At 46.1% G+C, this 12,271-nt stretch overlaps 1 protein-coding gene across 1 annotated transcript in view; it reads left to right on the top strand.

The window, feature by feature from the left end:
* The first annotated feature begins 4,209 nt into the window (after window positions 1-4,209).
* The window catches only part of ADGRG7 (adhesion G protein-coupled receptor G7), a 53,025-nt gene continuing 44,963 nt past the window's right edge, over window positions 4,210-12,271 (top strand). The window contains exon 1 of the mRNA XM_074947222.1: window positions 4,210-4,321. Within this exon, the coding sequence (XP_074803323.1) occupies window positions 4,210-4,321 (112 nt within the window). The remainder of the gene's footprint in view (window positions 4,322-12,271) is intronic.

The raw sequence follows: 12,271 nt of genomic DNA, 5'->3' as shown, positions 1-12,271 counted from the left end.
CTGTTACTTATCACCTTATTATCTTCTAGATGTTTGCCAATTGATTGCTTAATTATTTGCTCCATTATCTTTCTGGGTACAGAAGTTAAGCTGACTGGTCTGTAATTCCCTGGGTTGTCCTTATTTCCCTTTTTATAGATGGGCACTATATTTGCCCTTTTTTTTAATCACGATTAATTTTTTGAGTTGATCACGTGAGTTAACTGCAATTAATTGACAGCCCTAGTTAAAAGGGATAAAGTCAGCACTCAGACCTCTATCTGCCCACATCATACATTGTGAATTCATGAGTCTGAAATAATTGCATATGAGATTTCTAAAAAATACCAGCAGGAATTCCTGAAGCTCTAGAAACAGCCTTCAATGAATGAGGAAAGTCTGGTACCATACCTGTTGTCTAGTAAAAAAGTGAATGTAGTGCCCATCTTCAAGAAAGGGATGACTGGGAAATTGACAGCCAATTGACCTTAGTGTCTTCAACATACCTGCATGCCAGGTTCCATGGAAGAGTATCAAGGTGGACCTCTTCTGTGCAGCTTTTGGCTCTAGTTGTAAAATTTTATCACTTACAAATCAACTCCTTTGAGATAAGCAGTGGGGAGTATTAGAGGTTAGGGATAAGTACAGTGTGTAAGGATAGCATTCTGCACCCTCTAAAAGTTAGATTCTGCTGAAGGGAAATGGAAACTTTTCTAGATGTTAGCAGGCCAAGTAATTATAGTGACTGTGAGAAAATATTTCTCTAAAGCTGTGCATTGTGTTTGTTCACAATACAGCAGAGGTGGGACAGCAGTGTCTTGAGGCCCCAGAATCTTATCTAATACATCTTTCACCTCAGCATGCAAAGTTTGGGGCTCCTTTAGAGCCCAGAGACTTGGTGTTGGACCATTTAACCTTTACATAGTTCTTACTGGATGCTCTAATCTGGTAGAGCTGTCCACTCTAGGGGTTTCGCCCACACCGTGTGGGTTCTCAGACCCTCTAACAGGAAGGAGGGTAGTACTTGGGGGAGAAGAGGGAGGGGTGCCACAAGAGGCCAAAAAAAATAAAAATAAAAAATAGAGCCAGGTGGCAAGGTCTGAAATTTAAATACTGTTACTGAAGCTGCTTCATCCAGATTATGATGGACCAACCACTTTTTGAGACCATTTATAGCCCTGGGGAAGGGGGAACCCATCAGTTCCTGGGAAAATCCCCTCGGATGAGCTGCCTTTCCCCACTCCCTGGCCTCCTGAGTTAAGACAATGGGAGCTGCTCCACATACTGAGGGGCTTCTTCCTCCCCCAGTGCATAGAGCAGGCAGAGTTCCCTCTGCAGATGCTCCTAACCTGGCTCTGCAGGTCCTTCGCTCCAACTCGTCCAGGTAGGTCAGGGACCTGGGGGAGAGAGAGAGAGTGTGTGTATGTGTGTGCATGTGAGAGACAGCGAGCTGAAACTCCTTCCTGCCATCCACGTGCTTGGGGGAGAGGTCAGAGACTTCCTGCTGCACCCCACCCAACCCCACTCAACCTCACGCCGGGAACTGAGAGCAGCCAAGGAAGAAACAGGAGCCCAGTGCTGACGGAGCTGCATCAGCATCTGGGGAGAGGTGTGTGTTTGGGGTGTGGGGTGTCTGCGAGGGAGTCTATGATGACAGCGTTTGTGGGGGGTGGGAGAAGGGCAAGATGAAATCAGTGTGTATGTGGATGGGAAACAGAGCAATTAATTGGGGGCAAAATTATTTGATGTGTATGGAATGAATGATTTCAATTTGAGGGTGGAAAAATTAATTGGTGGTGTTTGGGGAGACATTGATTGATTGGGTGGGGAAGGACGAGGGCTTGTCTACACCATGCAGCTTTTAGCGCAAGGCTGTGTGCTCTTTGATGGTACTTTGTCAGTTCTTTTGTCGACAAAATACTTCCAGGAGAGCGCTCTTGCCAACAAAGCCGCATTCACACTGCCACTTGCATCGGCAAAACTTTTGTCTTTCGCAGGGGAGCTTTTTTAAGTACCCATGAAAGACAAAAATTTTGTTGACAACTTCGCAGTGTAGACATACCCAGAGAACGGAGAAGAGGAGAGAAAGGAAATCTCTTTTCTTCCCTCATCCCCTCCCACCTAATATCTACTTGCCACTCTTCCCCAGTCCACTTCTTGCCTCCATTTCCAGACTCTAACCATTTTTTCTACCCAGGCCATTTTCCTTCCTTTCTTCTCCCCATTTTGTTATATGACAGAGGAGATGTAAAAGGGACAGGGGGAGGAGAGAGCACTCCCTACCTTCATCCGAGGGAGAGGAACCTGGACTCCTCACAGCACCTACTATACTTACCCAAATCTTAAGTTGCGATACTTGTTGATGGTGTGATGCAACCTACCCGGATCAAGTGAGAATACCATGATGGGTCCTATTGGACTGGTTAAGGACTGAGCCCAGGGAGGGCTGCAGAGAAGGACGCACCAACCGAGGGTACCACAACAGGCCCTGTTGGACTGTTAGAAGACTGAGCCCAGGAAGGGCTGCAGGACACTGAGGACATTTTGGATTTATAACCCGGAAGGGGTTTGTTTGTTTTGCACACAGACTGCATGTGTGACTTGGCTGGAGGGCTAAATGACCAAAAACACACTTGATGAGGGCAGCGGCCAACAGGGGGCACCATGAGCAGAAGAAATTGAGAAAACTGCAGGCACGCACTCACTTGACTAGGGGGCGCTCGTGAGAGGTGAATTCACCCCATTACAGTATCAGACTTGGAACCACATTTATTTTTGTATGAATTTTAAGTTATTTTACAGATACAATTAAAAATACAATTTGAAAATAAGCAACCTTTATCTGCATGGTGTGTAAATTATGTATTCAGTTAACTTTTTTTTTTTAAATTGTCACGGCTAAGGTGAGTACAAGCTAAATTTATATTCTAGAAGGATACTATTATTTGATTGTACCACTTTAAATAATGAATGACAAAGCACAATATGGTAATAAAAGTAATAATGATAATGGCTGGCCAGAGCTGGTTAGGCATTTTAGAACTCACTACTCAAATAATTAAATTTAAACATAAGAGAAATAAAATTATGAAATGCACAGAGCAGTCAAAAAATTAAAATAATAGTACTGTAATCCTTTACGAACTTTGAAAGAATAAAATTACAGAGAATATATGTGCACTGTCCATTTCGACAGGAAGTACCAAGAAGTAACAACAACAATAAGAATATAAGTGTGTGTGAGAGAGAGAGTATGTGTGTGTTTGTTGAAGGCAATGTGTGTGGGAGACTGCATGTGTGTGGGAGAGTGTGTGTGCGCCTGAGTGTGTCAGCATGCTGTCTCTTTAAGCAAACAGGAGCCTGAAAGCTTGTTCAGTACAGCAGTAACTGCAGCTCTCACTCCTGAGCCAGAGGCAGCAGCCCAGACAGACTCCTTGTCCCCCCACCCTAACTCAGCAGGGACCAGGTACACCCCGACATCAGCCCCCGCCCAGCTGTGCTCAGCAGATCCAGAGGCTGACTCCCGGTCCACAAGCAGTGTGGCCAGCAGGCTCCATGGTGGGGGGAGAAAAGAAGCAGCGAGGCTTCAGAGAGCTGGGGAGCAAGGTGGGGGAGGAGAAGGAGGAGGAGCAGTATCTTCCCTCCTGCTGCAAACTTCACCTGAATGTGGTTTGAAACTGGATGTGCACCCCCCCCACCCTCCCTAAATGGCACCCCTCTTTCCTTGTCCTTTTCTGTTTATCCAGCCTCCCCTTCCTTTCCTCTGCCTGTAACACATGGAGCCCATAAGACTTAATGCCAGGAAAACAGCAGAAAAGTGAGCTGTCACATCAGATGGAGAATGCTAGAAAGGTTTGCTTATATGACCTGGTTTTGTCTGCAGGGGTGTTGTATCCATGTAGGTCCCAGGATATTAGAGAGACAAGGTGGCTGAGGTAACATCTTTTATTGGACCGACTTCTGTTGGTGAGAGAGACAAACTTTCGAGCTTTTCAAAGAGCTCTGTAAGCTCAAAAGCTTGTCTCTCTCACTAACAGAAGTTGTTCCAATAAATGATATTGCCTCACCCACCTTGTCTCTGGTTTTGCGTGTCAAAACTTCCTTAAAATGGAACTGAGAGGGTTAAATTTTTACCCTTGAAGGTGAGAAAATAGTTAATAGTTTATCCATCACAAGGAAGTGAATTGATAGTATTATTTTATAGCAGGGCATGCTTAGTGCATACACAAGATGCCTTCGTTCCGCTGGGACAGGAGAGCGTTGATTGTGATTATTTTTGGGATAGTGACTGCAGTGCTTTGGATATTATGCATCTGGCAGCTTGTCCTCAGGTTTAAACCAGGTAATAAAAATATCTTTCTGCTTTATCCAGTTTACGAAAGGATATCATTAATACTGACTGAGTTCTTAGTGCCATCAGCTTCTTGAGCAGGAATGTCTCTTCTCATCATTGTTACTATCCTGTGTTGGTCCCAGGATATTAGAGACACAAGGTGAGATAATACTTTTTATTGCTAGGATGACCATATGTCCTGTTTTGGCCAGGACAGTCCCTTTTTTAAGCCCTGCCCTGGTCGCCCCAACTTTTTTGGCAAAAGTTGGCATTTGTCCTGTTTGCTCTTTCCAACTGATTAAATGCCAACTTTTGTCAAAAAAGTGGGGTGCGGTACAGAGGAATGTGTGGGCGGTGATCAGCGATGCCAGCCCCTTGTAGAAGGGGAGGCAGGGCTCATGAGGTGAGGGGGCAGGCAGGGTTCCAGCAACCCCAGCCTTGCGGGGGTGGGGCCCTTGGGTGAGTGGCTTGGGCGAGCTCGGGCGGAGAGGTGGGAGAGCTCAGACCAGCCCTGGGCTGTGTCCCATTTTCCCGTTGGGAAATATGGTCACCCTATTTATTCAAGCAGTTTTCAACCAGGGGTGCGAGACCTCTTAGGGGTCCACAAGCAGGTTTCAGGGGCTCTGCCTAGCAGGGTAGGCATAAGACTCACATAAGAAAGCCAAAGCACCACCACCCCAAGCCCTGCCACCCAGGCCTGAAGCTGAAGCCTGAGCAGCTTAGCTTCACAGGGCCCCCTGTGGCATGGAGCCCTGGGCAACTACCCTGCTTGCTACACCCTAATGCCGGCCCTGGCTTTTATATGCAGAAAAACAGTTGTGGCACAGATGGGTCATGGAGTTTTTATAGCATGTTAGGAGGGTGTCAGAAAGAAAAAGACTGAGAATCTCTGTTTTATTGGACCAACTTCTGTTGGTGAGAGAGACAAGCTTACACAGACCTCTTCTTTAGGTCTGGGAAATTTACTCAAAGTGTCATAGCTAAACACACGGTGGAACAGACTGTTTAGTGTTAGTAGTTAACACATATTTAAGGGACCATTCAAAGGGAAGAGGCCTGTTAACACCTCTCCAGTCATGGGTGCAGTGGTGAGGGGAGGGGAAAAAAGCTGGGGGGTGTTAAGTGGGTTATAGATTGTTCTATAAAGCCATAAATCCAGTGTCTCTATTCAGTCCATGATTTTATGAATTATGAATTTAAGCTCCAAGGCTCATCTTTTGAAGGTGTGGTGCAGATTTCCTCTGAGGCTGAGGATGGCAGAGTCAGATACAGAGTGATCACTTTGTGAAGTGTTCATCCCCTGGTGATACTGTGGTTTTGTCTTTTATCATTTTTTCTGTGTTAGTTCATCTGAGAGCAGAGTAATTGTCTGGTTTCACCCACATAGTTGTTACTGGGGCATTTAGTGCACTGGACGAAGAACACCACGTGTTGTGATAGGCATGCGTAGGACCTCTGGATCTTGAGAGGTGTGCTGTTGGGGGTGTTGATCATTGTAGCAGTGGAGATGTGCCTATAACTTTTGCATCTGTTGTTCTAGCAGAGCCTGGTGCTGCTCTGAGTTGGTGTGTCTTGGTGCGGGGAACTTGCTTCTCTGATGAGTAGAGCCCTGTGTGGATACAAAATGTATATCCACGGGTGCGGATATCCACGGATATAAAGCAGATATCCGTGGAGCTGCAGGGCTGTACCAGGAATCACAGCAGTGAAAGCAGCCATAGAACATAAGAATAGGCGCCAACTTTCCCCGGTGCCGGTGCGTGCTCGTGCCCCCCGTCCCTGGCCCTGCCCTGACTCCACCCTTTCCCCGCCCATGCCCTGCCCCCATTCCAACCCCTTCCCCAAAGTCCCTGCCCCAACTCCGCCCCCTCCCTGCTCCTATTGGACCCCTTCCCCAAATCCCTGCCCTGGCCCCACCTCTTCCCTGAGCGCGCCGCATTCCCCCTCCTGCCCCGTGAAACAGCTGTTTTGCGACGCAAGTGCTGGGAACTAGGGGGAAAAAGCGGGCACACAGCGTGCTCGTGGAGGAGGTGGAGGCGAAGCGGAGGTGAGCTGAAGCGGGGGGGACAGGGCGGGGAGCTGCCGGTGATGCAGAGCACCCACTAATTTTTCTACGTGGGTGCTCCAGACCCGGAGCACCCACGGAGTTGGCACCTATGGCAGCATCATGTTGGGCCACCCCTTGCAGGTGCCAGCGCCTAGCCCAGGCAGCTCCTCCAGTGTGGCTGTACTGCTCCCATCCCTGCCCACTGGGGTGTGCACCAGGCTCACCGGCAGCTGTCCCTGGTCGTGCTAGTGTGTGCAAGTGGCTCCCACTCTCCTGGATGGGAGTCCCTTCCACACAGCAGTCTGTGTCTCCTGTATCCGCACAGGGCTCTAGTGATGAGCTTGGCAAGGTTGGGGGGTTGCTTGAAGACCAGGAAAGTTCAGGAAAGATTTCTTTCAGGATATGGTCCCCATCAAGTAATTGTTTAGTGATATCCCCTATGGGTTCTAGTGGTAGGTGACAACCAGAGGTGTCTGGTCAAAGGGGGTGTTACTTCCATATTGAAGCAGTTTTTCTTGGGGTATTTGGATGGCCCATTCCATGATGCGATCTGCTCCTCCCACTTTTGAAAGCCAACGGGCTTGGCCCATCCACTTTTCGCCACTGGCCGGGCTCACTGCCCCTCTTCTTGCCCCTGAGGCCCTACCCCGGCCAGGCCGGAAACTGGAGCCTACATGGGTAAGAGTGGACTGGGGAGCTTGGGCAGCTGGGGGGAGCCGTGGACCCTCCACCTCCCAGGGTGAGGTGCCCAAGAGCAGTCCCCGGCCCATGTCTCCACCCTCTGGGCCCTGTGCCCTGGGCAAATGGAGGGTCCGTGGCTCCCCACAGCTGCTTGGATGGCTCTTACCCTGGCCCGGCTGTGCTCTTCGGCCCCCACCTCCAGGCCAGGCTGGAAGCCAGAGCCGGGTTTGGTCAAGACCTATGCAGGCAGGTGTGAGGAGCCACAGACCCTCCACCTGCCCTGGGTGGCGGGCTGGGAAGCAGGGACATAGGCTGGGGGCTGCTCTTGGGCCCCTCTCCTCCCCCCACCCAGGGCATGTGGAGAGGCCCAGGCTCCCCAGCCCAGCTCCAGCTTCCGACTTGGCCCGGGGGAAGAGGAGGGGAAGGGGCGGGGCCACTGTGTGTGCGGGACCTTGTGCCCTGCCACTTTTAGGAAGAATTCGTCACCCCTGCATCTACTTCTCTGGTGGGGTGTCCTTGTCAGGTGAAGGTGGTTCTAAGTGTGTTAAGGTGTATATCCCGGACTTTCTCCTCAGAGCGAATACTGTGGATCTGAGTGCCTGGCTGTAGCATTTTAAGTGTAGGCATACCTTCTCTCATCAACAGAAGTGGTCCACTAAAAGATATTACCTCATCCACCTTGTGTTGTTGTCATAACATTTAAAGAGGTACTTTAAACTTTCTTTTAACTTTATTCGTATGCAATGTTCATATACAGAGTATTTTATTTGCAGTGCTTTTACGCTATATTTAATTCCTATAAAATAGTCTTGCAGAATTATTAGGAAAGTTTCCAAGCCCTGAATGATATTTAACTTGACTGTACTTTCTTTCCTCTAAAAACAAACAAAAACAAACCCCCACCGTCAACAACCCAAAAAACAACACACATGCGTTGGGCTAGTGGGCAAATAAAGTTTCATAAGGCTGCAGTAACATATAGTATAGATAATACATACCACATTTAAATAAAATATATGTCTTGTAATAGCTATTTGTTACACTATTGTTTTTCTATAAACTCTTTCATGACATTTTCAGATCTTGTTGAATATATAAGAATGACTATATGTATGTAAACACACACACAGGGGCATATGTGGCCAAGAAAATCAGGCCCATATGTGTATATGTACTTATGCTCTTTGGCACAAGCATGTTGTCTTAATTTCTTTCTGTGGAGTGCCTTGCACACTGACATTATGCAAAAAATAATGTGTGAACATCTATTCAAAAGTTGATACAAATAGAAAGAATCAGACATTGCTTGGTGCTTTAATAGAAAAGGACACAAATGTGATCTGCAGATACCAGCCTTCTAGGAAACCTATGAAAATGTCCAAAAAGGAAATTTTCATGAGAATTACCCACTGGAGTGTCAATGGGGAGGGGAAATGCCTAAGAACAAGAGTTGGCATGTAATTATATACCAGTTGATTAACCTTTGTCAAGTATTATCAGCCTCCGTGAATTTAACTATTCTGTATTTCTTGGATGTCACATCAGAAGCTGAAAGTACAACATAATAATTTACCTATATATGGCCTTCATTCATCAGGGTAAGGAACCGCTTTGTGTGTTTGTGGCTTTGTCTTATTTGGACTGGAGTTCAGCTATCTGTGGCCAGCAACTGGTGTAGCTGCACTAGTGCAAACCCCAAGTGTAGATAAGAAAAGCTGCAATTTGCATTGGTGCACCTAACTCCTGCTTGAAATTGGAGTAACTAATGCAAATCATGGCTTCTTTTTCTTCTCCCTACACTTAGGGTTTGCACCAGTACAGCAACACTAGCTGCTGGAAACAAAGGGCTGAAATGGAGTGGGGCTAATCTCAAGCATAGACAAGGCCTTAATTCCTATATGCTATGGGATTTGGGCATGCTACATAGAGTTTAGATCAGTGGTTCTCAACCAGGGATTTGGAGCAGGTTTCAGGGGGCCCGCCAAGCAGGGCTGGCATTAGACTTGCTGGGGCCCAGGACAGAGGGCCAAACCCCCACCGCCTGCGGCTGACGCTCAGGGCTCCAAGCCCTGCCACCCTGGGTTGAAGCCGAAGCCTGAGCAACTTTAGCTTCACAGGGCCCCAGGCAACTGCCCTGCTTGCTACCCGCTAAGGCTGGCCCTGGCTTTTATATGCAGAAGAACAGTTGTTGTGGCCCAGACAGGCTGTGGAAATTTTATAGCAAGTTGTGGGGGCTTCAGAAAGAAAAAGGTTAAGAACCCCTGGTTTAGCTGGTCACTTTTAAAACCTTTTCTGGGAGTTTCAGTATTGCCAACACTCATGGAAGTTGATGTTTTTCTGAGAACTGCAGCTCATGAAATCGTGATTATATGAGAATCTCAGCTTTCATTAAAAAGAAAAATTAAGATTCTAGGCATCATCAGTTAGGAGAAAAGGTTGAAAAGGTGAACCCTAAAGGCTCACAAGTCAAACAAAAAGAACCCCAAATTTTTTTTTAATTTCATGATTTTTAAGCCAATGTCATGATTTTGGAGGCCTGTTTTATGATTTTTGAACACTTGGGCTTGGCAATACTGGAGTATTTTATGTCTGTAGAGGTTACAGGTTCCTTTCCCTCAAATAAGAGAGTTTAAAAAGAGGAATCCATGCAAAATAGTGAATGTGGAGACTGAAAATTCTAGTCATATGAACACAGCAGCGAGGCAGGGGAGAGACTAGACAGCAACAAATACAGCTATAGTCCCCATCTTGGATTTGGCAGAATTTGTGGGATTAAGATTTTGATGCAGAATTAAATATGTTTGAAAATTCTAAAGTAAGGCAGACACGCTGTGGTAGCTTCTGCTTTTGGCTGCCTGGGTGACACTGCATGGGAGCTATGTTTGTGCAGAAGCTGATCTTTTGTCATCATGGCCTTGTGATTTTCTTGTTTTGTTTTAAAATGGTATGATTTCAGGCTGGAATGTCAGCCTTATCTTTTTTCATTCCTTTATACAATTTTTGACTAACACAGCCTCAGCTAGGCCTGCACTATGCACCCTAGATCTGTGTGCAGATCTACTCCCTGTTCCTGCCCCTTCTGTGAATCTATGGAACCTCCTCCTACCACTGCACCTCAGAGAGACCTGGATAAACCAGGAATGGCTGAGTGGGGCTGGGATGAACAGGGATCCTTCACCAGCACTGAGGGGAATCTATTCATAACTTCAATACAGCCTGAGGCTGCACTGGCTTCTGAAAAGAGCCTGTCTGGGTTCTTTGTCTACTAGAGCCTTGCTGCTTGGGAGCCAGGGAGAGCAAAAGGAGAAAATGAATGGAAAGGCAGAGGTCCATGGCCTCCAGCAGGTGCCCTAAAATGTACCAATTCTGAAGGCTAACCCCACTGCTCATTGCATGGCATGTTGTGGGGAATCAAGCTCCTCAGTGCCAATGAAATTATTCAGTTTCTGGACAAGTTTTCCTTCCCTTCTGCAGGTTTTTCCATGGGAGAGGCAATCTGGATTTAATGGTTAACATGATGGCCAGTAGACGCACTACACAGATGCATTGAGTTGTACTAAAAAAAAAATAAGACAGCGTTCCATATTCTTCATGGACATCTGGGTGTGACACATCCGAGGGCTTGCCTACACAAACATTTTGTTCACGGCAAGCTGGGTGTAAATCTATCCCACACTAACCTGCCTCAGAGAAACCATCCACATGGACACTGCTGATGCGCATTAACAGTTTGTTATGTGTTAATGCATGTCAACATGCACACTTACTCTGAGGCAGGTTAGTGCAGGGTAGATTCACACCCAGCTTGCAGGGAACTAACTGTTTGTGTACGCAAGCCCTGAGTAAAACCAAAATAGTAATATTAAATAACAACACATTAGTGTAACACAGATAAGATCACAACAACAAAAATCAAGCAACATCTGTCACTATTCCAAAAATAGAATTAACTCAAGCCATTTTGCACATCCCTTATATTTTATATTGTACTTTCAATGACAAATGGTATTATTTGGTAATGGTAATATATTAAGCTACTGATTTACTGTAACAAGAAAATCAGAAATAGAAAATAGTGTGTGTGTACATGCTGGCCAAGTTTGCATTGTTGATGGAATTCTTAATTTTTGAATTTTCAGACTTTGCAATTTTTAGCTTGTGCGATATTAACATTGTGTTAACAAGTTTTGCACTTTAGCTTCTTTAGTATTTTTAAATAAAAGAGAGAGACTTGTCCATGCTCAGTTATGTTAGTTGTAATTAGGCTTTGACCATGAGGGCCCATTTAAGCGAATGGGTTATAGGCGGGGGTAAACCCCGAATTTTGTTGCAGTTATTGTGTAGCCTAAGATAGTTTTCTATTAGTTGACAGTGTGAGAGCTTTGTCTTTATAAAGAAAAAAAGGACAGACATTTATTTTTAAAGAAACCTTAAAGTTTTCAGAACTTCACAGAACGCAGCAAATACTGTGGAGCGTCCTGAAATTTCTGTGATCTGTGATTTTTCTTCCGTTCCTGATGTTGTCTCTCTCTTTTTTTTTTTTTGGTAGGATTTTAATGAATAATTTGCATTCTCCTTCCTGCACACTGTTTCATCAAGATTGTGAGAGTAACAGTAGGCTCTTTTGCCTGTCAGGCCAGGCACTCGGAGAATATGCATTCATGTTATAAATGGGACATGGTTTTATTAGGTTTTGCTAGAAATGCTAGCATGATCAGAAGTAATGCACTTGGCAATTCATTGAACATGTTCTGAAGTGATGCATTCAATAGCCTACTGAGTATAATATACTGACTTAGTATGTGTATGTGTCCATGTATATCACCAGTGGCTAGCGTCTTATGTCTACACAGTAATAAAAAAAATGTTCCACCAAGCCTCAGAGCCCAGGTCAATTGACTCAGGCTTGTGCAGCTCAGGCTGGGAGGCTAAAAATAGCAGCATAACTGATCGGCTTTGGGCTGGAGCCTGGTTCTGAGAGTCACCCCCACTCATGGGGTTCAGAGCCCGGGCTCTAGCCCAAGCCTGAATGTCTACACAGCAATTTTTAGCCCTGCAGTCAGATGACCCAGGCCAGCCGTGGCCATGGTGCCGTTCTTTTACTGACATGCAGATGTATCAAGGGTATGTCTACATTTGAACTGCGAAGCGTGATTCACAACATGTGTCAATGTACCTGTGCTAGCTTGGCTTGACCTAGCACCTAAAAATGCAGTGTGTCCACAGCAGTG

The sequence above is a fragment of the Natator depressus genome, chromosome 1, assembly GCF_965152275.1.
Source record: "Natator depressus isolate rNatDep1 chromosome 1, rNatDep2.hap1, whole genome shotgun sequence".
NCBI lineage: Eukaryota > Metazoa > Chordata > Testudines > Cheloniidae > Natator > Natator depressus.
Note: the sequence above shows the minus strand (reverse complement) of the source record. Positions and strands in the feature narration are given on the sequence as shown.